The following is a 27,599-nucleotide window of genomic DNA, read 5'->3' as shown; positions in this document are numbered from 1 at the left end:
CTCCGAACCAAATGTAAGCATAACGATTCATTAAATGTGTTGCAAACACTGTTTTGTTTATTGGTGAAATTCACACAGAAAAAAGCATTGAAAATCCTATCGTTGCAAATGCAAAACAGTTATCAATAAACGGTCGTATGAAATGTACCGCCCCAACGATACGTATCGTATTACTGACATTTCCATGAACAGTATAGGTTTCCATTATTCTTAGATCTTCTTTTTTAAGTTCAGATGGGAAAAAAGCCAAAACTTTATCATAAGTTAATCGCTTTGTTCCTTCAACTTTAGATGCAATTAACATACAAGTGCATCCAACTAATTTGCTAAGTTCAATGTTAACCAATGCAAAAACACGAGCAAGTAATCCGATACAGCGACTAAAAGAAGCTGTACTTAAGTGTGATTTGTAATGCATACGACATAACCAATCAACAAGAATATTATAATCATTCTCTGTGATTTCAGTTTGAACTAAATTTGTATTTGGAAAAGTCTCTGCTTTAAGCATTTCATAGTATATTGTTTGTTCATATTCATAAGCATCTTGTGGATCGAGTATTGATACGACAGCCCTCGTTGTAATTAGACTTCAATTTTTGTCTGCACATTGAAAATGGGAAAGTTTTGCAGAAACTGAAATTGCACAATGCCGAATAAAGCGACAGAGAAAACCGAAGCTGACGCGTGGCGTTCTGTGGCTCGGCGCAAGAGTCGAATCGCATTCACCAAAGAGAAAATGCGAATACATACAAACACATTTTACTTACATTTTCTACAGATGCACATCAAACATAATGTGAAACTTTTTGAGTGCGCATCAAATTTTCATTTAAATTTCGAATACACACACAATTCATCAGTTGTTGTTTCTTCTTCTTCCGCGTCCTCTTCCGCTTTGAGGTGACCCATTGTTATTGTTATTATTATTATTTGCAAGTTGGTTTGCAGCCGGCTGCTGCTGATTCGAAAGCTGCTCTTTGAATGACGAGTCCAAATAACGCGCCAACTGCGTCACTTTGAAATACGCGTCTTCGTATTCTCCGATGATTCTTTGCTTTTCGTCGTTGTAATTCTTTGATCCTGCGGATATCTCCTGCATTGTCTTCTCCATGTCGGCCCTTAGCTTTGGCTTCGCGAAGTCGAATCCCATTGAGTCGTATCCCAGAATCAGTGCGAGTCCGAGTGGCAATGGATGGAAGTAGCCGCCTATTTTCTGTGTGTATCCTCTGTCTTGTATTGTTTTGATGTGTTCCGCAATTGTCGCATCAGTTCCTATTCCTTCTTTATCCATTTTAGCGATCAGATCAGGTTCTCTAAGTAGCTGAGGTGGCTGCGTCACTTTTTCGTCCATTGTGATACTTTTTGGGTGATATTTTTCATTGATAATAAATTCCGGTATAATTTTCCCTTCCCATTTAACATACGGATATATTTCGAGCCAATTCTTTTCGACAATTCGGAGCCCTTTTAAATGATATGGTTCACCTCCGACATCAAATAATACATTCGTTTCCATCCCAATCGCATCTTGTGAACAACATGCAAGGAAATGATGGACAATAAATTTATAGATTTTCGACATATTAACTCCATCAGCATCACCACGAAAATTCCCATCATGTGCTTTTAATGGATATATCGGTGGATGTGCATTATCGGAATGTTTACCATTCCGTGGTGGGATAATATTATTCTCTAAGTTTTGAGCATATTGTGAAACTTCATTATAATTAATTAAGTTATGAATGATGTCTTTGAAATTAAAATTCGGTGGAAATGAATCTGTTTCTGTACGTGGATATGATATATATCCTTCGGCATATAACTTTTCGGCATATTCCATAGTTTTATGTGGATCTATTCGTAAATATTTCGAAACACGTTTCTGTAATTCAACTGTAGCTAATGGAAATGGTTTAAATTTAAGTCGGCGCTCTTCGCGAATGTTTAAAACTTCGGCAATCGGATTATCTAAAATAGAGGAAAATATCGCAAAACATGAAAGTTGACAAAATAAATGCTTACGACACCATTTGAGGTCACATTGCATTTGGTCTTTCTCAATGACACAATTGATAACCCAATATTTCTCTGGTACAAAGTTCTTACGCTTCATATATGCATCAACGATGAAGCCTAAGGTTGGAAATTGGCATGACCCATATGAAATGAGGGTTTTGGGATTTGATAATTGCTTTTGATATCTTAATGTTTGAAATCTGGTAAAGGCTGCTCCTGTTCGTAAATCAACTTCAGCGCGAAGACGTACTGCTTGTGAATCCGCTCGATTGATCTCTGTTGGATTATTTAATGCATGCCATAAGTCACGAGGTGAAAGTGCTGAAAATCGTGCTCTGTATACTTCTAAACGAGGATTTGCTTTTTTGCATACACTTTCAACTTCTTCTGATATATTCTCTCCTTCACGATCATTATCAAGCCATAGCATTAATATTGATGCTCTTCTTGATAAATTTTCGAGATTGCGTTGGATGTCAACAAATTTTTCAGGAATTTTGACTGTAATAGGTGCCGTAAATAAGCTTGAGGGATCAACACTATTCCATTTACCATATTGACCAGTGAATTCCATTTCAAGTAAATGACCTGCAACTGAAGCAAATATTATTTCCACGTCTTGATTCTGAAAAATTCCAGGAAATATAAAATTTTTAATATTATATGGATTACTTGGAATAACTTGAACTCGCGCAGTATTTTTAGATAATATACTGGATGCTGTTTGTGCGACGCTTGGTTTTTCCGCAACGCACAAAAGAATTTTCTTCATGCAAAATGATTTTGGTTGCTTTGATGCGAACAGACTTATTCAATTTGTTTGATGTGGGTGAATTCACCAAAATTTTAACGATTCACTACTTGATAATAAACGGTCGTATATTGTGCTTGTCTAATTTTGAAATTATAATACTTAAGTATTTGCAGTGAATTTTATAATTAATGATGAAGAAATAACGATATATTGAAGATAAAAAGACTGAATAAAATCAGATTCATTTTTTCCCACTTAACTTTGGCTATTGGACATTACGATTCTATAGAATTTTAAAGTAATTTCATTATAAAAATTACACGCACAACTGATTTTTATATATAAATAATCAACACAGCACCCTAATACTTTTAAAAGTATAATTTTCTGTCTTAATTGACAATATTTCATCACGATCTTCAATATATGTGAATAAGAATAATGATCTAAAAAAGCTAAAGCTATGAAGCAAACCATATCACATACTTTGATACTGATTGGAAACTCACAACCAAAAGCATATGGTCACATCACTTATTTTGTTTCTCTGGAGCACGTTTATTTGATTTACGTTCCGATAAATTTTTTTTCCATCGATAATTGTGTTTTCTTCTCTGAAAATTCCTGTCAATTTGACACGTTTTCACTTGTTTCTGATCGTTTTTGATGTTTTGTCTGTTGGATTCACAAACAATATTAGCAAAAATGATTTTCTTCTTTGCTTTGTGCTTATTACAAAGGCCATATTACAGATCGAAAAAAGATAAAAGAGTCGATCCTAATACTTTTAAATTGACGGATGATGGAGTCCAAAAACCATCTCGACCAGTTGTGACAATTGACATTGATAAATCTTCTGAAGTCATCCAATCATTGCCCTTCAGAATCAACGGTGAAACCGATTCAGAACCCGAATTAGATATCATTTGGATTAATGTAAAGCCGAAAAATTTACCTAAAGTCTTTTCAAAAATAAAAGACCATAAAAAGGAAAAAATTTAAGTGACCCTCTATGACGAGAAGTAATCGTTGTCACTGATGCTTGAATAAAATCAGTTTCGATTTTTTAGTTGATATAATATTTCACACCAAATCAAAATGTATAGCTATACATGATAAAAATTCATATGAAATTGTGCTGTGTTACTAAAAATGATAGTTTATATTATATTTTTGAGTGAGTATTTGATTAAGAACCATCCAAAAAGTAACAATGTTCCATGTTTCCAGTTAGACATATAAACGGAGCCTTACAAAAAAAAAATTGATATGTTTCCATAATCGAGTTCATCCCCATTTTTGTTTGCATAATTGCAACATTATTCTGTTTGGCTATGGAATAAAACATATCAACATCTGATATTTCAATATGTGTAGACATTTTTTTTTATAAAATAATAAAAATTCCTTTGGAAACAATATTTCATTTCTTCTTGTAAACCTTTAGGTTACAATCATCATTAGAAAGAATCAAAGACATCACTGTGATGATTGTATATAGCAACAAAAATTAATTCAGGTTTAACTTTAATTTGAATTCTTGTTGTGCATCAGAATTATCTTTAGTAATTATAGAAGATAGATCAAGCTCTTTTAACGAGCTCTATTAATTATACATGGTTTCGGCAATGTTGTAGATTGAGATAACTATAATAAGTTGGTCACCTGAATGTTTGAAAATGAAAATAGATATTGTTGAAAATGCATTTTTATTATATCAGGTGTGATATCTTGAATTTCACGTTGTGTATGAAGGAGTGGTTCTAAGATAGGATCTCTACAAAATCCATTTTTTTATAATTGCATTTTCAGGTGTTTTTGGAAGCTGAGATCAACTGTTAAAATAGTACCTGAACAAGATACTTTATTTCCTAAAATTATTTATTGTAATAACGAAGATCCTTCATTTAAAGAACTTAATATCAAATCTAATTCATATCCATAATTTGATGAAGTAGTTCATGTTGTATCGCACTTTGTAACTCCAAACAATAAAACCATCTGAAAATATTATCTCGAAGAAAATACACCAATGAAATTATTAACTCATGATGATATCATCAATTAGAAATCCCTGAAATATTAGATATTTATCGATATCCAACACTAACGATGCAACCAATAATTATTATTAAATAAGGAAGAAATACCTTAAGAACAATATTTTGTTGAAGTTTATCTTATAATACAAATTATAATATTATTGTTTGAATGGATTTACATTTTGCTTTGTGATTTTATTTGTTATAATATATATTGCTATTTTGATGATTTTCATATGTTTGTATGTTTATATCAACTTTTGTTTTGATACAATTATTTCGATTGTTTTCTGGGAACATTTGATCTTTGAGTTTATTTTAATTATTAGCAATATACGCTTCATTTCCATTTCTTATTGAAAATGAAGATTTGATATTTGTAAAAGAGGAATCTGAATTGGATTGTTCGTCTGTACTTTTTTCAAGGAGTAAATTTACTATTTCTGTGTAACCTTTCTTTTGTGAAATTTGAAGTGCTGTTTCAAATTATTAAAACATATTCCAAATTATTCAATTGAATATATTTTGCATTAACATCAATTCCTATTTGTTCTAAAACATATTTCACAAGTTCAACATTTCCTGGTTCTGAAGCAAATGACAATATATTTTTTGGAATTTGATTGTTTTGGAGGAAACATTTCACGAGATATAAATTTCCATTTCTTGCTGATTTATTTATATTATCAGTATTAACAATTCCTTTTTCTGCCAAAAATGATAATCTTTCATAATTATCTTTTTTAATACAAAAAATTACCAAATCTTTCGTTTTATCTTTAGAGATTTTTGGTATTGATTGTGTTTTTTCTAATTTATTCTCATAAATATATTTAAAGTTATCATTTCTATGGAATTCAATTGCTGTTTCATATGCACCTTCAAATGATGAATGATTCTGCTCACACAAATGAATGATTTCTTCATTTCCACCTGCAACTGCATATTTACCTGTGTTATTTACATTTGCATTATTCATAAGTAAATATTTAATACATTTAATATAAGAAAAAAATGCTGCATAATCAAATAATGAAATATTTATTTGATTAATATTAAATGAATATCTTTCATAAAGTGATGGCTCAATTGTTTGGTAACAATCAAAGTTTGTTTGTGATGATATTTCTTGAAGTTTTTCTATTTCATCATTTCGAATTATTTTTGTAATTTCATTTGGATTAACACCTTATCTAATATACTTCTTATGGAACTTCTAATCATTTTCGAAAGTTCTTCATAATGATCCATAAAGTATTTTTCTATTGGATCATTTCTATTAGACCCAAATGCTGGATGATTTTGGTTTTGGTTTTCTTCTTTTGCTTTATAATGAGAAAAATATTTTGAATTAAATTTTGTTCAATTTGCTTCTCGATTAAATAATATGATTCTTGTGTGTTCTTTGTAATTATACGTTTGATAAAATTTGATATTAATTTAACGATATTTTGATTAATTTCTTCTTCTTTAGATTGAAGTGTTTTTAAAAAATTTTCGTAAATATCAAATTCTTATTTTCGTGATGAAAATGCATTATAAACGATGTTACTTATAATAGTATTATATGTACAGGGATAATTTGAATCGAATAATTCCAATGCTTTTTTAATTTTTGCCTGAAAATTTGTTCGGTTAAACTACTGAATACGTATTTCTCAAGCTCAACTAGGAATTTCAAGCAGGATGATAAATTAATCAAGTTTTTATCTCCTGTGTTTATGATAATTTCATCATTAGGCATACGCTTTAAGGATGCACCCTAAATGACAACTGATATTCAATTCCAATTGAATGAGTTGAAAAAAATTTCTGAGAGGTGGTTCCGATATGAGTAAACCAAAGAAAAAATGCCAAATATTTTGAGCTTTACCCAAACTTCCAAACCACGTGGTTGTAAAACACGTTCAAAAACGATCAAACCATACTTTTGAAAAAGTTGAATTTCTTTCAAAATTTGAACTGTTTGACAAAATGTTAACACTTTTAAACAATGATTTTTTGCTTCGTATGGTGCCTATTAAGAAACCCAAATATCAAATCTAAACAAGGTAAATTCGATTCTTCTAATTCTAATTCATTCTTAAACCCCAAACGTTCACAAAAACCTGTTGTATCAGTTGATACATCCAAAAAATCCATTATACTAAAGAGTTACACATCAATATTAAAAGGTACTCATTCAGAAGCATCCTTCGCAAAAAATGACAATGATCTCAGTAGAAATCATAATAAATTCGCCAAACCTCTACCTGCTTCAATAACTCATAGCATCAAAAAAATTGATCCAATTAAATCATATATTTTCCCTAATAATATTGGAGAAATTGATTCAAATTCGGCAGTCACCAGTAAATGGATAAAAATGTTTCAATCTGATAAAGTCTTTTCAAAAATTAACCTAAGCAAAAAGAAAAATGTTTAAAAGGCAGGAAGTAATATTATTACTGATGCTTGAATAAAAATCAGTTTTTTCTTCATTTTGCTAAATGTTGGTCAAACATTTTTTATTCAGTGACAATCTTCTGTATGCCATTTAAAATATTTTTATTAGAATGAATTTTATTCAATAATCAATTTTCAATTAAAAAAATGACTTTCTAAATGCTCACCATGGAATATTACTTCCATGGTTGTACACATTTTATAGTTTTATAATTTCAGATTGGAAACTTATATCCAAGAACTGAAATATGAATGATTAAAAAAACAAGATATTAAGTTATTAATTTAATTCATAATTCACTAGTTCCACTTGTTTGTTTCAAACCTTTCTTTGAGTTCTTCATCACCAAGAAGAATTGATTTCTTGACATCCCATATTAAGTCAAGTTGAAAATCTCGTGAAATCGATGAGCGAGCATTTGTAAAAACAATGTTAACTTGTGGAGCAAGTCCAGTCGGACAGTATGCTATAAGAAGTAAAGGATAAGATTTTCGAATTCCATCAGCATGGATACGTTCAACCATCATTACAATGAAGCGTGGTTCATTTTTTGGGAGTAAGTCAGCCAAGTCATCAAGAGATTTTCCTTCTGGGAATTCATATTCTAATTCGCATTTAAGTGTTTCAGGATCTGGTCTTATGATGAATGAGTGATTTGGAACTCTGCTAACACGAAGCTTATCGAAAGCATTTCGGCATTCAGATGTAATATCAACAGAGACAGACATTTCAAAGTGAAAGAAGACGTTAATTTATTAGTACAAAAGTGGTAAATTGACAATGTTTGTTTGATTTTTATGATCTAAAAAAACCAAATTTTTTGGAGATAAGAAAAAAGAAATAAAACCATTCTTTAGCGTTATTCTTTAGAAAACGGCTGGAGCAACGCTGGCAATCTTTGGCCAAAGTTCGGCACATTCTTTGGCAACTGGACCTGTGATTGCAGAACCTTTCATTTCACCCTTATCGTTGATAACAACACCTGCATTATCTTCGAAACCAATAACAACACCGTCCTTACGACGCCATAATCTCTTTTGACGGACGATAACTGCACACATAACCTTCTTACGGAGTGTTGGTTTACCTTTCTTGATGGTAACAACAATAAGATCAGAAACTGTAGCTGCTGGGAGTCTGTTAAGTCTACCCTTATGACCACGCTTTGAAATAACAAACATTGTCTTGGCACCAGAGTTATCAGCGCATTGAACAACTGCGCCGACTGGTAAAGCGAGTGTCATTGCGAACTTGGTGCCTTGTTGACCAGTGCGTCCTCTCTTTGACATCTTGGAAAAGGCCAACGGTTTTTCAGACTTCGACCATTGTCAATAACCGTCGGAAATTGAGAAGGTTTGTTTGGCCTTTCTAATGCAAGACGTCAAGCTCTTCGGAAAGTGGTCTTACTCCGATATTGATTTCGAACTACTCGATAAAGCCCTCGTTGACTATATTTCAGTTCACGAAAAGCAACAAGTCATTCTCCCACATACAGCAGGTCGTTATCAACATCAACAATTCCACAAGGTAAATTGCCCACTTGTTGAACGCTTTGTTTGCTATCTTATGTGTCACGGCCGTAACGCAGGTAAGAAACTTATGGCCATCCGCATTGTTCGCCAAGCATTTGATCTCATCAATTTAGTTACAGGCGAAAACCCACTTGTTGTCTTTGTTAAGGCCGTTCAGTACTGTGGAGCTCGTGAAGATTCAACACGTATTGGTGTTGGTGGTACAGTTCGTCGTCAAGCATGCGATGTATCACCTCTCCGTCGTATCAACCAATCACTCGCCCTTATTACAGAAGGTGCTCGTAAGTCTGCATTCCGCTCTTCAAAGACAATTGCTGAATGCCTTGCTGATGAACTCATTGCAGCATCTGGAAACACTAACGATAGCTACGCCGTTCGTAAGAAGGATGAACTTGAGCGTATTGCTAAGTCAAATCGTTAAACAATACATTAACGAAGGAAAAACCGATTATTTCCATTTTAGCAATTTTTGTAATGTGAACAATTTTTCAATGTAAACCGTTTATCCAGCCAAAATGCCACAAAATTCAATTAAAAGTGACAAAATAAATGAAAAGAAAATCGAGCCCGCGTCAGGTTCAATCAGAAGAAGATCAGGAGTCGCTTTATAGTGACTTAAGGGTTAGCCGAAAAACAGGTTTTTCAGTTCATATAAAATATCTTCCTTTTGCTCTTATTACAAGTTTGATTGGAATCATTCTTTATATAACAGTTGGTGGTATTGATCTTAAAGTTCACATCCCTTATGTTGTCGTTGCTTATGCTTGTGGTGTCTTTGGCCTTACTGTAGCATACTCATTTATTGCTCAATGGGTTATAAAACAAAGGAACCTCCAAAAAAAGAATGCAAAGAAACAAGCAAAAGGTGAAGTTCGTGAATCTGAAGGTCTTTGGTTCACTCTCTTCTACAATAACGCATTTTATTGTTTCCTTCTTCTTATCAACTCCCATATCCTTTTCAGTACATTCCATCCCACTACATCTATGATCCTTTCACAACTTTGCTCAGCTTTAATCCCAGCATGGTTATCAAGCATGTCAAAGTAAACACTAAACACACAACAATTTAGTAATATTTAGCATGAGCAAACAAATGCTCATTGGCATTTTAATAATAATTTAAATTAAATTTTTTTTAAAGAAATTGAAAAATCTCCTTTTGACATTTTTCTTTCTACTCCTTGTTACTTTTTTTAGTTACCTACATATTTTTTAAAACATTTATTGTTACATGTGTAATATTGGAAATTTCTCACATGAAAACAAAACTTATCGGCAAGCGTGAACGTTAAGGAACGGATTGGATGGTTGTAAAATGAAAGGCATAAACCGTCGTCTTGGGTGAATTGTAGGTAGAATTGGAATTGGAATTTATTATAGGATGGAGAGTACTTGCTGTGCATTTCAGAGTAGTTCGGCATAAGGCCTTCGGCCTTTTCTGCTGAACCACTCTGTTATTTTGGCACATGGAAGGCGGCTACTCCTGCGATGATAAAATCACAGCAAGACACTCACATCGTAGCGGTTTTTTGAACGCCCTCTCAATCAAAAACGATCAATTTCAACACAAAATCGCAAGGGTCGTTATAAAAAGACGATAAATATTCAATCCGTTCCTTAATGTTCACGCTTGCCGATAAGTTTTGATTTAACACTTATCGTTAATTCAAAAACAGTTGTAAAATTTTTAATTTACCACTTTTTTATTACAAGGTGTAAACAGAGTTAGATAAATTGTAAGTCCTCAAATTTGTTTACTTTAAAATAATATTCACGACTTAGCGTGATCTTTACTGAATCATAAAACCAAGAACATTCTTGAAGTGTGCTGTAGCATCGCCAGTGATGTCAACACCAATCATTCCTTTGATATAGCCACCGATCATGCTGGAAAGTTTTGTACCATGGCGGACATAATGAATTGGTGCAGAAAGAAGTTTTCCACCAATGTTAGCAGCATGGACAATTGCATGATTACGAACATATGCAAGAAGTGAATTCTTTGGAACTGGGACGAGAGGAGAAAGGGTACCATTTGTAGCAGCAAAGCCAATGGATGAACCAATTTGATCAACATAAAATCCAAGAACATTCTTTGGATTGCATGCATCCTTGCAGTTCTTCTTTTGTTGGATAACACTTAATGGGTAGTTCATGGCTGTAACGATTGCAGCACCAAGTGCACCGCCTTCAATGTAAACAAGTGCTTTGTTTCCTTTTGGATCTTCTAAGTTCTTCTTGAATGTTGGGCAATTTTGCTTAAGGATTTGAACGGCCACTGGGTAAGCAATGAAAGCAGTACCAGTCATCATTGATGGAATAACAGCGTCCTTAACACAGAATGGTTTTGCGTTACCATTAAGTCCACGTGTGGCCATTTGAGAAACAGCACTACCTAATGCAGCGGAGACATAGGTTTGTGCCATTGAAGCAGCGAACTTATTGCAAGACATTTTACTAAATGTGAACCAACCAAATTGAATGCCGTACGACCAAAGCCTGCGGCAAAAGTGACAGCGAACTTTTTGAACGACGATAAGAATTTGAACAATAACAAAAAGTGCAAACAATGTCAAAAAATAAATGGCTGCAAAAGCTGAAACAGTACCAGAAGCAAAGGTTGTTCTTCTAGGAACAACAATGGTAGGCAAAACAAGTATCGTCACAAGAGTAACAAGCGGTGAATTCGATCCATCCATTAAACCAACAATCGGTGCTTGTTATGCTTCTAAATCTTTTGACGTCGATGGAAAAACAGTGAAGTTGCAGATTTGGGATACCGCCGGTCAAGAGAGGTTCAAAACATTAGTTCCAATGTACTATCGTGGTGCAAAGGTAGCTGTTATCGTTTTCTCAGTTACTGATTCAGCATCCCTCGGTGAAATTGATTTCTGGGCAACTGGTGTTAAGTCAGGAACTTCTCCTCCTCCTGTTCTCTTTGTAATTGGAAATAAGATCGATCTTGTTGACGAAAGAGTTGTTTCAACTGAACAAGGCCAAGAAGTTGCAAACAAACATGGAGCTGAATACTTTGAAATCTCTGCTACAACTGGTGACAATGTTGATAAAATGATCATGCGTGTTGCTCAAGTTGCACTTAATTCAATCAAAGATGAAGCACCTAGTGGGCCTGCAGTTGTTACAATCGAGTCAAAAGAAAAGAAGGGCAACAAGTGCAGCTGCTAAATAAACCAACAAGGTTCAAAACCGTTTATTACTCACAAAAATCGTATTTCAAAAAGTGGTTGTAACGCAGTGAAACTTTTTACACCAATGGTTTTGACTTTTTGTGAGAATAACCGCTTTAGAAATGAAGTTGCGGATGAAAAGAAAAAATATTTTTAATTCTGAGATATAACTTGTTACAAAGTTTTAAATAACACGTAATTACATTGTAAGATGAATGCAAAAGTTTTATCTCTGTATTTTGTGCTTAAATTCCTAATTTAATAAATCAATAAATTTATTCTTCTTCAGTAAAATCATAAAAACTAACATATGTTTAACAAAAATGGATTTATTTTATTGAGCTAATAACTTAAATATATCAATTTTTTTTTGGAATCCACACATATGGATCATTTAACAGCGTAAAGAATCAAGCATAAAATTTTTTCAACAACAGGAAAAAATAAGTGAAATTGCATTTTTATAAAATTAATTCAAATTTTAGTAATTTCCTTATTCAAAGTCGTCGAATAATGGTTCATTCATATTTCCATTAATTGTTTCCTGTTGTTGTTCTTCGACTATTTCTTCATCGCTTTCTTTATCCTCTTTCTCTTCTTCTTGTTCATCTTGTTCATTTTCCTTTTCCTCTTCAGGTAAATCTGGTGCATTTGGCATTTGAACAGGTTCTGGTGGAGATACTGACATTTGTTGGGCAACCATAGCTTCTGCAGCTTCACCTGCTTTAGGGTCAATAACTTTAAGTGAGGAAAGCAAATCTTGAATTTCAGTAAATTTGGCAATTTCTTCATCAGTGGCTTTCTTCAGTGATTCTGTGTACCTAACCCATCCGTGCTTCATACGGCGAATCTTGAACTTGTTATATTTATCTTTAGCTTCTCGAAGGAATTTGACTTTTTTGATATAAGCATTAATGGCTTTGATAACAACATGTTTTTGATCCTCAATTTGAACATTTACCTTAGGTAGTTCCTTTTCTCCGCCTGTTTTTGACTCAAGTTGCTTCTTTTTATCAAGTAATGATTGATACTTCCTACGAGCCATTTTATAGACTTCTTTATAATTGTAAGACTCCTCGTTGGCTCGAAAGGCAACTGCAAAACGCTCGATAACATCACGAAAATCTTCTGCATTTCGTAATTCACCTTCGGCTAAGCGGACATGAATTTCGGCTACGTCATTAAAAAGCTTTCTCATTTCTTCGAATTGATGTTTGAGCTCAGGAATTTGAGAAGCCATCATAGCACATGCTGTTGATCCAAAATCACTCCAGCTTTTAGCATAAGCTTTGCGGAAATTTGAAGCTTGAACAAGTGCATTGTATGTGTTGGTCATTTCTTGGCATAATATATCTTTCCTGCTCGCGAACAAGTTCATTAGGTTTGACAGTGCCTGAACGATAGATAAAAACGTTAAAGTCAAATAAAATCCTAAATTCGGGTGTTTAAAGATTTTCGAGTAATTAAGTTTAAATAAATATAACCAAATGGAAGCATCAATTCTTATCTAAACCATGAAACAAATATTTTGGCAAAATATATATTTAATAAATAATTTTGTTCAAAAAAAATACCAAAATTATTTTAAAGAAAAAATAAAATAGAAAACTTAAAATTAGATTTATTAGACGAAGTAAAGGTGCCATGGATAAGAAGGTGAAAGAAAAGCATCAAATTTCTTTGACTTATGTATTGGTTTCTTTACGGCAGAGATGAATTTTGAAGAAGGAATAATGTTAAAATTTCTAAAAACTCGAAATGTAATTTGTTTTATATTAAAATTTATGTTTGGTTGTATCTTCAGTACATTTGTATAATAATATTTATAAACAAGGTCAAAAATAGGCTTTTGAGAATGATCATAATGAAGACATCTGAAATAATTATTAATCGAAGTTGTGCACATTGGAGTTGATATTGATTTTATGAATGATTGGAATTTCTGTCTATATAGTCCAATAGCTTGATCTTTAATGAAAAACAACACACCTGTTAGTCCAAAAATTTCCTGAACTTCATCTGAATGTGATTCCATAAAAGCAGAAATTGTAGTCAATACATCGATTATTATCACTTTTTTGTTTTCATTTTTGATAGTTGCCTCACATTTTCTTACCAACTCATCCAAATTAGACTCTGCCATAAAAGAGTGATGTGAAGTCATCCCCAAGGTGCATTCAAAAAAACAAAAAACTCGCATTTGGAATTCAAATCCTTAGAGTTCATGAATTTTGATTCATTCAAATGTGTTACAACAAAGAAACCTTTGCATTCAATTTTTTATGGTTGCTTCTTGCCAGGTATAAAATCTGAGTTTTGTTGATAACAAAGCATTCATTTTCACTTTCGAACAGTTATTTGGAATTGAGTGTTTTCTGTTACATTGTAAATTAATTAAAATGTTTTGAAAGTCTCCCAAAATTACGGATTTGTTGGTTAAATTTCAATGGATGAGAGTTTCTTGCCACAATTGATTCCAAAAAAGATTACAATTATTTTATGTATGTTCAGAAATTTTAGAACAATTTTTATGAAGTTTAACACAAAATCATTGAGCCTAATTCTTAAATTTGTTTAATGAGTTTTTCATTTGAGAAAAACTACAAATATAAAATCATTTGAATCAACATAAGAAAAGCGATGAACAATCATAAAACAAGTATCAGGAAACTTGCAGTACAATGAAATGATTTACCATTGGGAAAAGGTTTCTTTTGAATGTATCAAATACATATAAAAATATATTTCATCTAGAGTACAATGATATATTATCACTTTGATGAGTAAGAATGAAATTTTGGGATTTTAATTATTAAGCATTAATAAAGGTTCATTATTAAGATAAATTAATAAAATTTCTAAACCATAATATTATGCTATTTTTAATAAGTGTTATTTGACCTCCATATATTGTGTAAAACAAGTGAAAGTTATTTTGTTTCTTCTATAATTGCAGGCATAATTTAATTACTCTTGAAATTATTTAATACAGAACATAATTGTGTTTGCATCTGAAACAGGTGATGCAGAAATAGTTAATTTATTTTTTGAACAAAATTGGTGTTAATAATTTTATTATTTATTTTAATAATTTGCTACATAATTTAAAATATTTTGGGAAGCACTTGTTTGTTTGCCTGAAAATGGCATACCTATATCGTGAAATTATTGTTGACATTGGAGAAAATATAAAAAATAAAGCGTTTATTTCATTAACCGTTTTTATCGTTGGTCGGTTCACTTTATGTCTGAAATTGTAGTTGCTTATGGAACTACTCGAGGTGCTGCAGGCAATGCTGCAAAGAAAATCGCCTCAAATCTTGGCATTGAAGCAGTAACATTAAATGACTTATCAAACGATACAATTAGCAATGCAAAATATGGAATTTTTGTGATATCCACAATTGGAAATGGGCAATATCCTGTAAACAGTAAAAAATTTGCCAAGAGAATTACAGATTCACTAGTTGACTTAAGTAAACTTAAGTTTGCTTTACTTGGACTTGGCAGTAGTTATTATCAACTTTTTTGCCGTGCTGGTGATAACTTATTCACTCTACTCAAAAGCATGGGCGCACAACCATTTCTTCCATATGTAAAATCAGATCGATGTGAACCAGATTATGGAACAGGGAAAATTGAAAAATTTATTAACGACGTAACATCAGCTATGAACTCTTTTAAGAACGAAACAAATAAACATCAATTCCAGATTGAAAAAGTTGATGAGGCCGTTCAAGAGATTTGTCCAAAAGGATTCAAATTTGTTCCAATCATCGAAAAAGAAGTTTTATCTGATAATTACAGCCCAACCATGCATAAGTATACCTTGCAATTGCTGGATGGTATGACTTATAATGCAGGAGATCAAATCCTAATCATGCCAGAAAATGATAGCTCTGTTGTTAACAATGTTTTAACGCAAGTTGGACTTGACGGAAACATTGTACTTAAGATTACAAGCACGAATAAAATGTTTCCGAAAATCATATCGATAAAACAACTTTTCACGCAATATATTGACCTAAATTGCAGACCAGATCCAGACATGTTTGCAGCTTTCGATATACCATTTGATAATGAAGTTAAAACGATGGCCGAATTTCTCTTAAAATATCCACATGTAGTCAATCCTCTTGAGAAGTTCCTTTCACTTGCCGAAGTTATTGTACCACGTTCATACTCAGTTGCTAGTGAAAGAGAAGGCTCTGTTGATTTAGTTGTTGTCGATGTATTTTTCGGTTTTGACAACGGTTACTACGGTTTAGCGACACACTTTTTGCAATTAGAAACCACAACACAAATCGCGATACGAATCATCGATGGGTCATTTGAATATCCATCAGAAAGCTCTACTCCATTAATTATCACTGCTTTGGGAAGTGGTATTGCACCAGTTTTATCATTACTCGATCATCGAAGAAAAGGAAACTTTGGGCCTTGTCTCTTGTTTTTTGGCGTTCGTTCGCGTAAGATGTGTCAGCCAATCATTGATCTTCTTGCTGGATATGAACATGACGGAGTCATCGACAAGTTATATTTGGCTGTCTCAAGAGAAGAGGACAAAGTCCACGTGACAAACTTGATGAAGGCGAACACAAACGAGTTGTGGAAATTATGGCAAAACACAGAAACACATTTTTATTACTGCGGACCAGAGAATAGCGCGCAAGAGGACATAAGAAACATTATGATAAACGTGGCAGTCGTCGAAGGGAAAATGACCAGAACAAACGCAGTGCAGTTTTGGTCAAAGCACAAATGGAATGTCGAAGCATTTTAACTATATGAAATTAATAAAGAAATAAATTTGTAAATAATTATTTTAATGTAATAAAACTTTGGATAGAAATAGAAGTCGGACGAAGTCTTCGGTCGCATTCGGGATACGTATTCATCACATTCATGACGTTACTTAGAATATATATAACATAATGTTTTTGAAGTATTATTAATTATATATGTTGTGAATAATATTAAAATATATAACATTATAAAACCCAATTGAGGAAATTTATGTTATGTTCATAAAATAATGAATGCTTATAAGTAATACCAGTAGATTTGACAAACTTCGTTTAAACGAATATGCCTTATACTAATAAACTCTATAACATCTGAATAACTATATTTTATTTGTTTTATTTCGTTAGTATTTGTTAATAATTGGATTTATTTAGTTAGATCATCTTCATCAGCTATAAATATATTTTTTAACTATTAATAAGTTATTTTCAAAAATATCTAAACATAATATTAAAGCTTCTAGAAGTAAATCTTTAACATGTATCATTTGTTGTAAATTATTATTTATTTCATTATCTATTTCTGTTTTGAATATTATTTTCGTTAATATTTTCTTTATTATCAAAATATTTTACTACTATTTTATCATAAGGATATAGTAGATAATAACTTGTTGATTAATAAGCAACTGCTTTACATATCAAGAAAATGAATATCGATTCTTGAAAGTCATTACATTTGTATAGCAACTTCATTAATCAATAAAATCATGAATGACAACTCAAGCATAAATTTTAAAATTATTCAAATTCTATAATAAAAGTCATTAAAAATATGTTACTTCATGTCGTTTTAAGAATAAATTATTCTTATACATTTTGGCTTAATTTATTTGTTAATATTAAATTTTTCTCATAAGTTTTGGAACTTTTCGACGATGATATGTGATAAAAAGCTTAACATCCATAGAATTTTGAGAACGATCAGGTTCCATTTTTATATTTTTCAGTGTAACCGCACTGAATTAACTCAAAATTTTGAGAAAACGCAATGTAAAACATTTAAATCCGATGGAAAGTGCCACTGCACAACTTTGGTTACTGCACGCGCTGCTTTTGAAGATTTATTAAATACTTTTACAAACAATTACAAAGTCAGAAATGATTTCGTTTATTCGAAAATCGGTTCGTCAAGCATTTGAGGTGATGTTGTTGCATCAGTGTAGCACTGATGATACTTAGTAAGTAATGGATTGATCTTTGCAGCCATTTGTCGACTTGTGATCTTTGGATTCTCGTTCAAGATTTTCCAAAAGTAATAAGAAAATATACCTTGATCTTTTTGATTCATCTTTGTTTGCTTAGCAGTTTGATCATCCTTAGCAGCAGAAATTGACATGATATTATTTGGAAGCTTATCTCTTTTGAGTGGGTTGGATTGAATATCCCAAATTGATCCAGAGTGGCAACAATCAGTGAGAAGGAGAACACGGTGTCCGTTCTTTGCATAGCTGGATAATTGCTTTGCAAGGTCATCATCAAGAACATATCCATGATCGAAAACCATGCATTCATCATAACCATCATCTTCATCACCAGAGACATCCTTAATTGATGCGCCATGGCCAGTGTAGAATACAGAAAGAGTGTTTTGGAAATTCTTGAGGATATATCTAAGCCATCTCATGAAAATGTGTGGTGTAGAATTATGCAAGAAGTAAACCTTGAAGCCTCTTCTGATGTGATTGACAGCGCATGTGATGGAATCATTCAAAGGACCAACACCGAGTTGATATTTTGGCTTTGTGTATGTGTTGCAACATATGAACAAAACCTTATCTTTACATAGCTCCTTCGGTGGCGACTTGTTGTAGTCTTGTTTTGAGAGATCGCAAGCAATCATGTTTAAGAATTTAAGTGCACCTTCGATTGTGTTTACGCCACGATGTTGTTGGAAATCTTTCTTCTTGAAACCATCGTTCATATGAACATCAACTGATTTGGCAACTTTGTCTAATACTTCTTGGCTTGGAAGATTACCCATGAGAGAAGTGAGATAAAAACTTTTGTTTGCTCCTCAAGAACTATTGAAAAATTGGGGTTAAATTTCAATTTGAATGACTTGTGAACGCAGGAAAATTCAAAAAATGATCTTAAAATGATATTTTTGTGATAAAGAGAAATTATTTTTGGTTGATTTAAGAGTTACGAATTTATTAATAATTTGATGAAATAATTTCTGAATTAATTAGATGTTTGTCACGTATTGATGCAGATATTCGTGTTGTGATGAAAACAGATAATTGAGAGAGTATCGGTTCTGACGTTTTCTGTCAAATTGAAAAAGAATTATCGCAATTTCGAGCAATTTAACTAACATTTTTAAGAACCAATCCTTTGTTTATTTATCGAGAAGGCATCATTATATTTATAGAACAATAAGTTTCAGATCATTTCATTATAATTGGAGAAAGCGCGAAGGTTTGCTGAACAGTGCGATGCCTCCAATCGTCACAAGTTTTTGAATTCAACACCGATTATTTTTGATTCATTTTAATCTATCGTTAATAATCTTTCGTTTCATTTGAGCGTGAATCCAATGGTTTATCGTTTGTCGTAAAGTATAGAATTACAAATCTCTAATTACATTATCACTAAGTTTTTAATAGCTTGCGATGTATGTATTTCATTGTAATTCAAGTGATGGTGTTGAATGTTTTTTCTTTTGTTTGAATTTGATTAAAACAATATAATCAATTCGTTGTTATTTTAAAAAATAGATAAAAAAGTAAGGGCTTCAAATAAAAAAATTAAAACACTATATCCATATAGATTAAGAAAATAGTACCGAAAATTTCCTATGTTGTTAAACAGTTGATGTGGTTGCAGAAAGGTTTACTTCAGTTTTTGAATATAAATCCGATGATTTTTCATTCATTCGATTCTATCGTTGGGGAACCTTTCTGCAGCCAATTTTGCATATGGACACTTTTTCTGACAACCGTTAATGTTCAGCCATACTAAGTCAATTCAAATATGCTTCTTTGCAGGTTAACAGGGCAAATTGTTCATTCACCTGTAATCACTCCATGCAGACACATTTTTGAAAAATCTGCAATAGAGTCATATCTACAACATAACAACACATGTCCAGTTTGTCACCAGCAATTATCATCAATTTCACTCCAAGAACTCGAAGTTGAACCAATACATCCACCCACAGGGACATTAAGAGCAACGTCATTTGTTGAATTACTAGCAGCTTTACAAACAGAATATGAAGCAGCACTTGGAGAAATGCATGATTTACGCTTAAAACTTGCAACTGCTCAAAGAGAACTATCAACTGCACTTTACGAGAAAGAAGCAGCAAAACGCGTTATAGCTCGCTTACTTGCTGAAAAAGGAAATCCACCAAATCAATAATAAATTATAATTGTTTTTGTTAAACTATTTTTATTTTTTGAATAAATGTAAAATGCTAATGAGTTGCATTTTGAAAAATTTCATTTTATCAATGCTTTTTTTTCCTCTTTTTTTACCAAATTAATTTTTTTGTTACAAACAAACATTGTCAATTCAATGCTGAGAAAGAAACAAAGAGAACTAATACAACGTATTCTAAATCTTAATGAAGCTGTTTCAAACAACCCCAAGGATGCTATGAAGTGGAAGGTTTTAATTTTCGATGATCGTGGTCTTTATATATTGACAACATTAATGAAAGTTGCACGTCTTCTTGAGGTTGGTGTTACTTTTTTCTCACATATTGACAAAAAAAGAGATCCAATTCCAGATGCCGATGTTATTTATTTTTTAGAACCTACAGAAGAAAATATTCACAAAATTGCCAAAGATTGTTCAATTTCACTTTATGAATCTATTAATATTAGTTTCATATCGCCATGCCCAAGTGATCTTCTTGAGCAATTTGCTGTATTAATTTCTAATCAAAACTGTAGTAAATTCATCAAAACCATATTTGATCAGTATGTAAACTTTTCATCACCAGAACCACATCTCTTCACTCTTTTTGAGAAAGACACAACTATCCATGATATATTTGGGTTTAAAACTAATGATGATTTAGTCAATACATGTATAAATTCAATAGCCAATGGCCTTGTCTCTGTTTTTCTTACTTCTGGTGAGATCCCACGTGTTCTTTTCCAAAATAATAATGAAGCTGCACATCTTGTTGTCACAATCTTAAGTGAAAAAATTCGCCCACTTTCACAAAATTTCGAATTATGGGAAAGTAGGCGAAGCCAAACAAATAATTATCGACCACCATTACTTATAATTCTTGATCGGACCATGGATTTTGCAGGTCCACTTCATCATCCATCAACATATGCAGCTTTAATCGAAGACAACCTCGGCATCAATAAAAACGAAGTTAAAGTTGATGGTAAGTTATATGACTTAGATAATGACATTGATAAATTTTGGATCGATAACAAATTCGAAGTTTTTGATACCGTTGCGTCAACAATTGGGAAAGAAGTCAATTCATTCATAACGAAGTATGGGTCGATTGAAGAAAATCTTTCTACTGCAATTAACAATTTTCCCGAACTTTCGCATCAACGGCTGTCACTTTTGACGCATACGAAAATTGCAGATTCTCTTTTGAAGTGTATTAAGTCGCGCAATTTAGACTCTTTATTTAAGTTTGAAGAAGATATCTTTCTTCAAAATGGAGTTGATCTTCCAAAGTTAATCGACTTTGTTAAAACGATACCAAATGATAATGATAAATTACGATTAGTATCGATTGCATATTTATATAATATAATCCCTAATAATGAAATTCAAACAATTGAAGATATCATTGATCAATCGCTTGAGTTTTTACCGAATTATTTTGAGAATTTTAAAATTGCTAAAAGTAATAACAAAGGAAATATACAAAAACTATTAAAGCATGTGAGTGGTTTTGGGTCAAAATCAAACTTAAATGAAATGTATCAACAGTTACCTATTGTTGAAACAACAAGAAGAATATTGGAGGAAAATATAGACGGATTTAACTTGATGAACATACAAACAGGTAAAATAGAACAGCCAACGGAAATTGGAAATGTTTACGTGTTCGTAATTGGGCCAGGTTCTTACGTGGAAATGAATGGATTGATGGACATCGCTCAGAAAAACAACATAGAGCTGACTTACGGGTGTACGGCTATGATACAACCAAACGAATTTATGAAACTAATGCAAAAAATCGGTTATTAATGTGATGGTTGAACTATGTATATAAAAATAATTTTTATAAAAACACTATTTCATATTATATCAAATTATTAGGGAGGCCGTTATGTTAAAGAAGATTCAACAGATTCATCAACATTATCATCATTTAAATTAAAAATAATTTGTTCAAGAGATTGTAATATTTGTAAATTTTTCTCATATTGATTTATTGCACTATGAGAAAATCCCATAAAGAAATGATCAGAACAAATAGGAAAATACCAGGTTTTATTTGAATAGTTTGTACAAAATTAATCCTTTTTAATACAACTTGATTGCACGAACACCACATAATTCTCCTAACAATCATAACACTTTTAAAGATAATTTTATTATTGTTCTAAAAGATTTGCAATGCCAGATAATTTATTTCTAGTTTATCCTCAAATTACAAGTAAAACTGGTCTATCAGAATCCATAAGTACATATCGAATCGCTTGGTGAAGCTGACATGCGAAAGCCAACAACACGCTTTTTATGAATTCTTTTTCGAAAGTGAAAATGTTGTGATTTGTTGTAAATTTATTGAGAGAAAAAAGTAGCAGTGAAGTGATTTCTTTGGTGACCGTTTAGTTTATCTCAATTTTTTCAAGAGTCGATAGGGAATTAAACAGTTTACAAAAAGTACCAAAAAAAAAGTCAATATTTTCAATTGAAATGTTTGCATAAACAAAGACGGACGTTTAAATATCTTCTGGTAGAAAATTCATGTCAAATTCCATAAATGGACCATAATTTCGCAATAAAACTTGCATTAATGATTTAACTGAATCATAATTCTATTAAAAGGTAATGAATATTATAAGTAAATAAAACTTAAATGAATTAATTTTACGTCATATTTCTTTTTCATTCATAAAATAACAGGGTAATAAAAAGTTGAACGAATTTGTTGATATTTATGTGAATAGCAACCAAAAAAGATGATCATGGACATTTCATGATGACATCACCTTGGTTCAATCGCACGTTTATTTGATGTAATAACCGTAAAGAAATTAAGTATAGAAAAATTGAAATAAATTTTTTTATGAGCTCAGTGATGGAAGGCTGGTTGTACAAGCAAAAAACTGGTAAGTCCACATCGTGGGGGCGACGCTGGTTTAAGATTGTTGATAAAGACCTTATATATTCAAACAAACCAAACAGTTCGGAAAAAGGAAAAATAAATATTCCTTCGATCACAAACATATGCACTGCTCCTGATTGCAAAAAGCAACCTGCATTTAAGCTTGAGACATCGGCAGGGAAAACATATTATTTAGTTGCAGATACACAAAAATTAGTCCAAGACTGGATTGACACTATTCAAGCAATCAAAGCTGGACAAACAGTCGAAAGGAAAACAATAAAGAAAGCCACTCTTGATGACTTTGAAGTTCTTAAGGTTCTTGGGCGTGGAACATATGGAAAAGTTCAATTAGTTAAATTCAAGAAAAATGGGCAATTGTATGCAATGAAGTCAATGAGCAAGAAAGTTCTTGAAGACAATGATCAAATCGACCAGATTATTACTGAAAGAGGAATATTAGTTAGAACACGCCATCCATTCCTTGTTGGTGCACATTATACATTCCAAACAGACGCCAAACTGTACATGGTTCTTGATTATGTACCTGGTGGTGAGTTATTTGGCCGTCTTAAAGATGAAACGACATTTCCGGAATCTCGTGTTCGTCTTTATGCTGCTGAAATAGCTCTTGGCCTTGGTCAACTTCATTCTCTCGGACTTATTTATCGTGACCTTAAGCCAGAAAATATCCTTATTGATATGAAAGGACATATTCGCTTAACAGATTTCGGACTTGCAAAAGAAGTCTCCGGAGACCAAAAGGCAACAACATTTTGCGGTACTCCAGAGTACTTAGCTCCTGAAATGCTTCAAAGATTACCATATACAAAAGCTGTTGATTGGTGGAGTTATGGCGTTTTAATCTTCGAAATGCTTACAGGGCTTCCTCCATTCTATGATGAGAATGTTAATTCAATGTATCGTGCAATTCTTAATGACAATATTGAATTTCCATCATCGATGTCACCTGAAGCTGTTGACTTTGTAAGTAAACTTTTGGATCGTAATCCAGCAACTAGGCTTGGCAGCAGTGATAAAGATGTGGAAGAAATTAAGGAACATCCATTCTTTGCAGCAATCGATTGGAAGGCTGTATTGGATAAGAAATATGAGCCTGAATGGATCCCACCTATTTCGGACGCTACAGATGTATCCTTATTCGATGATTCCTTCACTGGTGAAACACCGGGATTTTCTTTTGACGAAGGAAGCTTGATTGGAAAAGACACACAAGATACGTTCACCAATTTTACGTGTGATGCTGGCGACGCTCTTCTTGACAATCTTTGATGAAGTAAAACCAAATTTACATAACCATCGTTTTTCTATGAATCAGATGACGATAAAAAAATTGAAAAGAAATCGTAAACAATCAACGGCCTACCTGTGAAAAAGTCTTCTTTTGAATTGATATTAATCGGAAACCACATCTCATTCAAAATTTGGACGATGGAGGCCAATTCAAAATATTCAAAAGTCATTTTGGTAAACTTGTTTTATGTGAAACATGAATTCTGTTGCAACTCTTAACATTACAACAGAGAATGATACTCCTTGTGACAGTTTGAATGTAAGTATTAAACAAGTAGTCAAATAATTGCCAAAAATCATCAAACAAAAGCCAATATTTACTATTAGTTTTATTCAAATTTCACATCCATACAACAATATCAAAAATCTATAAAAGAGAACGGGTCTGGGCTACTTGCATTATTCTGTCGATTTGAGTTAGATGCGTCGAACATCACGTTCGGCGATCGTTGAGGCTGTGGCGTTAGTTTCTGTGGTCCGTTATCCATAATATCGAACATATTTGAAGATTTATGAGCAGACATATTATTTGATCTGTTAGAGCTACTACTTTGAATCTGCTCATCCAGGATATCGAACAAATCGCTAGATTTGTGTGAACTTATTTGATTTTGACTTTGTGAAGATTTGTCAATAATATCAAATAAATTATTTGACTTATGGGAGTTCGTCATAACTTGATTAGATGGAGCCTCGCCAAGGATATCAAACAAATTATTTGATTTCTGTGAATTATGGCTAAACCTATTTTGGTTTACATCATGTAAACCATTCGATCTTGGGGAGTTCGTTTGGGTTTGGGGAGGGTCGAAAAGTTCATGTAAATCATTCGATTTCTGGGACACGTTAACTCTATTATTTTGACCTAATTCATCAAAGATACTGTGTACTTCGCTATTCGATTTTCGTGAGCTATTAAAGTATACGTTTTGATTTTGTGGTGCTTCATCCAAAGCGTCGAATAAATCATTAGATCTGGGCGAATAATTTGATCTACTTGAAGTTGTACTTTTTTGTACTGGTTCAACAAACACATCAAATAAACTTGTTGATCTATGTGAATTTTGTTGTAAATTTGAGCTTTGACTTTTTGAGTCCAAAATGTTTTCAAACATGTTACCACTCTTTGAATTTTGAGATGTGTTATCAATTTTATCGAATAAATCATTTGATTTCCTATCGTTCGCCCCTTTGTTAACGGTCACCACGAAAAGGTCATGTGAATTTATTGAATTTTGTTGTTTGTTTTGAGGAGGTGGTAAATTTTGATCAAGAATATCCAATAATTCATTATGAGAATTCTTATTATTATTACTTGATTTTGTTGATTCATTATCTAACAAATCAAATAAATCATTATTCGAAGTATTATTATTATTATTTGATGTTTGTTTTTGTTGATTTTGTGGAATTGCTCCGTCCAATAAATCGAATAAATCATTTGACTTTTGTGAATTAGATGCGTTACGAGTGATCTTTGGTGCTTCGTCAGCTATAACTGTTGTCTGGAATTCGAATTTTGGCTTTTTATTATTTGGCTTTGGAATTAATTTATGTTTTTCTATCAATGATTCTTGTGTACTGTCGAAGACATCTTTAATTACATTGTCGTTATTAAATGGATTTGGTACTTCAGGCTCATTAATATAATCATTTTGGTCATCTTTTTTAAATGTATATTCATTTGAATCATTCGAATCATCAAATGGATCTTTGATATCTTCGACTTCATTCGGGTCAAATAAAGGCACTGATTTAATATGTCTTCTTTTGCTATGTCTTCTTTTTCTTTGATTATTATTATTTGTTATTTCGTTGTTATTATTATTCGTTTCTGTTTTATTTTGTTCATTGTTATCAACAACATTTGGATTACTTTCGATTTTGTTTTGTGGACGAACAAGTTCTTTTGTGCTCTTGTTGAGGATTTTGTCTTTAAATAAGCCGCCAATTGTATTCACGAAGAAGCCTTTGACTTTCTTCTTTGCGTCTTTGGGATTAAATCCTTTCTTTGACTTATGTTTCTTCTCTGTTTTACTGTTGTTGTTATTAGTGTTTTGTTTCGGTTGCTCGATTCCTTCAAAAGGATCAAACGTTTCATCTTTTTCTTCAATTTGATTTCTTTCATTATTTTCATTTTTGATATTATTCTTATCAAATGGATCATAAACATTATGAATGTCATTTGTATTTTTGTCGCTTTTCTCTTGGTTGTTTGAAAATGGGTCATAAATATCATTGTTATTATTTGTTTTATCATTTTGTATGTTATCTCTTTCAAATGGATCAAACGGTTTCTCAAATGGATTAAAATTGTCGTTATGTTGTTCATCTTGTAGTGTCGAAAATGGATCATATAAATTGCCGTCGTTACTGTTTCGATTTGTTTTTGAGTCAATTTCAAAGCTATGCTGATCAGAAAGACATGCACTCGAATCAGACATCTCTTTGCTGTTCTGCCGCTGAATGGGATCGAACAATTCAATGGAGTCGTGGCCGTCGGGTGATGGCGAACGGTTGCGCTGCGTTTGATGTATGCTGAATCGACCTGACAAACGTCGCTGTGGAGAAAGTGAGGTGGTTGTGGGGCGTGGAATGGCTTTGTGGGAAGAAGGTGAAAGAAATGGATCGGGCTGTGGTGAATTATCTTTGGAAAAGGGATCATAATGATTTGATTGATTTGATGATAAATTGGAATCTGTATTAAAGAAATCTGATAAAAGATCATTGGTGTTAGGACGCTGTTGTGGTGGATCTACAGCAAAAATATCAATCTGATTGGGATTTTGATAATTTGGAACAGATGGTGCTTGATTGGGTTTCTCAACTTTCCGCTTCCTGGAATGCGGTTTTATATGCGGTGGTTGCATATTATGGTCAACCCACTTTTCTTGCTCATATTTTTGACGGATAAATTTAATCATACCATTGGTGTCGCCAGATGCAGGCCTTTGATAATCAGCGGGAAGGAGTGCTTCCCAGTAGGCATTGGCACGTGCATTTCCGACTCTTTCCATGACTTCAACTTCTTCCTCCCTCCACTCGTCAAGAGTACATGAGCGAACAAAAGATATATGCGTTCCTAATGAACGATGAATTCCACTGCAATTTATGCATATAAAAATACCCAATTTAGAAGAAGCCCATCGTGGATCCTTAACCCCACAATCTGCACATCTACTGTTTTCAGGAAGATTCATAAGAGCAATGATTCTTTTTTTAAGGTTACTT

The 27,599-nt window shown here is 32.5% G+C and overlaps 14 protein-coding genes across 14 annotated transcripts; 7 read left to right on the top strand and 7 right to left on the bottom strand.

Moving 5' to 3' along the window:
• Positions 1-859: 859 nt before the first annotated feature.
• Positions 860-2,596, bottom strand: GO595_000065 (DNA topoisomerase 3-alpha-like; the record flags this gene model as incomplete). Its single annotated transcript, XM_067919851.1, has 1 exon — positions 860-2,596. One exon carries the CDS (start codon positions 2,594-2,596, stop codon positions 860-862), a length of 1,737 nt encoding a protein of 578 aa, XP_067779520.1.
• A 4,967-nt stretch (positions 2,597-7,563) lies between these two features.
• GO595_000064 (glia maturation factor beta) lies at positions 7,564-7,992 on the bottom strand (the record flags this gene model as incomplete). Its single annotated transcript, XM_067919740.1, has 1 exon — positions 7,564-7,992. One exon carries the CDS (start codon positions 7,990-7,992, stop codon positions 7,564-7,566), a length of 429 nt encoding a protein of 142 aa, XP_067779519.1.
• Positions 7,993-8,130: 138 nt separating this feature from the next.
• GO595_000063 (60S ribosomal protein L23) lies at positions 8,131-8,553 on the bottom strand (the record flags this gene model as incomplete). Its single annotated transcript, XM_067919629.1, has 1 exon — positions 8,131-8,553. One exon carries the CDS (start codon positions 8,551-8,553, stop codon positions 8,131-8,133), a length of 423 nt encoding a protein of 140 aa, XP_067779518.1.
• An 82-nt stretch (positions 8,554-8,635) lies between these two features.
• GO595_000062 (40S ribosomal protein S5) lies at positions 8,636-9,217 on the top strand (the record flags this gene model as incomplete). Its single annotated transcript, XM_067919518.1, has 1 exon — positions 8,636-9,217. One exon carries the CDS (start codon positions 8,636-8,638, stop codon positions 9,215-9,217), a length of 582 nt encoding a protein of 193 aa, XP_067779517.1.
• A 128-nt stretch (positions 9,218-9,345) lies between these two features.
• Positions 9,346-9,843, top strand: GO595_000061 (translocon-associated protein subunit gamma-like; the record flags this gene model as incomplete). The annotated part of the gene is made up of 1 exon (XM_067919407.1): positions 9,346-9,843. The coding sequence occupies one exon, from the start codon at positions 9,346-9,348 to the stop codon at positions 9,841-9,843; it is 498 nt and encodes a 165-aa protein (XP_067779516.1).
• A 743-nt stretch (positions 9,844-10,586) lies between these two features.
• On the bottom strand, positions 10,587-11,249 carry GO595_000060 (uncharacterized protein; the record flags this gene model as incomplete). The annotated part of the gene is made up of 1 exon (XM_067919296.1): positions 10,587-11,249. The coding sequence occupies one exon, from the start codon at positions 11,247-11,249 to the stop codon at positions 10,587-10,589; it is 663 nt and encodes a 220-aa protein (XP_067779515.1).
• A 130-nt stretch (positions 11,250-11,379) lies between these two features.
• GO595_000059 (small GTP-binding protein) lies at positions 11,380-11,982 on the top strand (the record flags this gene model as incomplete). Its single annotated transcript, XM_067919184.1, has 1 exon — positions 11,380-11,982. The coding sequence occupies one exon, from the start codon at positions 11,380-11,382 to the stop codon at positions 11,980-11,982; it is 603 nt and encodes a 200-aa protein (XP_067779514.1).
• A 495-nt stretch (positions 11,983-12,477) lies between these two features.
• GO595_000058 (uncharacterized protein) lies at positions 12,478-13,362 on the bottom strand (the record flags this gene model as incomplete). The annotated part of the gene is made up of 1 exon (XM_067919074.1): positions 12,478-13,362. One exon carries the CDS (start codon positions 13,360-13,362, stop codon positions 12,478-12,480), a length of 885 nt encoding a protein of 294 aa, XP_067779513.1.
• A 1,866-nt stretch (positions 13,363-15,228) lies between these two features.
• GO595_000057 (Iron only hydrogenase large subunit, C-terminal domain containing protein) lies at positions 15,229-16,767 on the top strand (the record flags this gene model as incomplete). The annotated part of the gene is made up of 1 exon (XM_067918964.1): positions 15,229-16,767. The coding sequence occupies one exon, from the start codon at positions 15,229-15,231 to the stop codon at positions 16,765-16,767; it is 1,539 nt and encodes a 512-aa protein (XP_067779512.1).
• A 1,133-nt stretch (positions 16,768-17,900) lies between these two features.
• On the bottom strand, positions 17,901-18,773 carry GO595_000056 (Clan CD, family C14, metacaspase-like cysteine peptidase; the record flags this gene model as incomplete). Its single annotated transcript, XM_067918853.1, has 1 exon — positions 17,901-18,773. One exon carries the CDS (start codon positions 18,771-18,773, stop codon positions 17,901-17,903), a length of 873 nt encoding a protein of 290 aa, XP_067779511.1.
• Positions 18,774-19,765: 992 nt separating this feature from the next.
• GO595_000055 (putative pre-mRNA-processing factor 19) lies at positions 19,766-20,155 on the top strand (the record flags this gene model as incomplete). The annotated part of the gene is made up of 1 exon (XM_067918742.1): positions 19,766-20,155. One exon carries the CDS (start codon positions 19,766-19,768, stop codon positions 20,153-20,155), a length of 390 nt encoding a protein of 129 aa, XP_067779510.1.
• A 156-nt stretch (positions 20,156-20,311) lies between these two features.
• Positions 20,312-21,967, top strand: GO595_000054 (protein sly1-like; the record flags this gene model as incomplete). The annotated part of the gene is made up of 1 exon (XM_067918631.1): positions 20,312-21,967. The coding sequence occupies one exon, from the start codon at positions 20,312-20,314 to the stop codon at positions 21,965-21,967; it is 1,656 nt and encodes a 551-aa protein (XP_067779509.1).
• Positions 21,968-23,027: 1,060 nt separating this feature from the next.
• Positions 23,028-24,347, top strand: GO595_000053 (AGC family protein kinase; the record flags this gene model as incomplete). The annotated part of the gene is made up of 1 exon (XM_067918520.1): positions 23,028-24,347. One exon carries the CDS (start codon positions 23,028-23,030, stop codon positions 24,345-24,347), a length of 1,320 nt encoding a protein of 439 aa, XP_067779508.1.
• Positions 24,348-24,727: 380 nt separating this feature from the next.
• GO595_000052 (ARF GAP-like zinc finger-containing protein) lies at positions 24,728-27,568 on the bottom strand (the record flags this gene model as incomplete). Its single annotated transcript, XM_067918410.1, has 1 exon — positions 24,728-27,568. One exon carries the CDS (start codon positions 27,566-27,568, stop codon positions 24,728-24,730), a length of 2,841 nt encoding a protein of 946 aa, XP_067779507.1.
• Positions 27,569-27,599: the final 31 nt, after the last annotated feature.

This window comes from Histomonas meleagridis (genome assembly GCF_020186115.1).
Source record: "Histomonas meleagridis strain 2922-C6/04-10x chromosome Unknown contig_1, whole genome shotgun sequence".
Taxonomy (NCBI): domain Eukaryota; phylum Parabasalia; order Tritrichomonadida; family Dientamoebidae; genus Histomonas; species Histomonas meleagridis.
The sequence above is the reverse complement of the archived record's forward strand: the minus strand, read 5'-3'. Positions and strand labels throughout refer to the sequence as shown.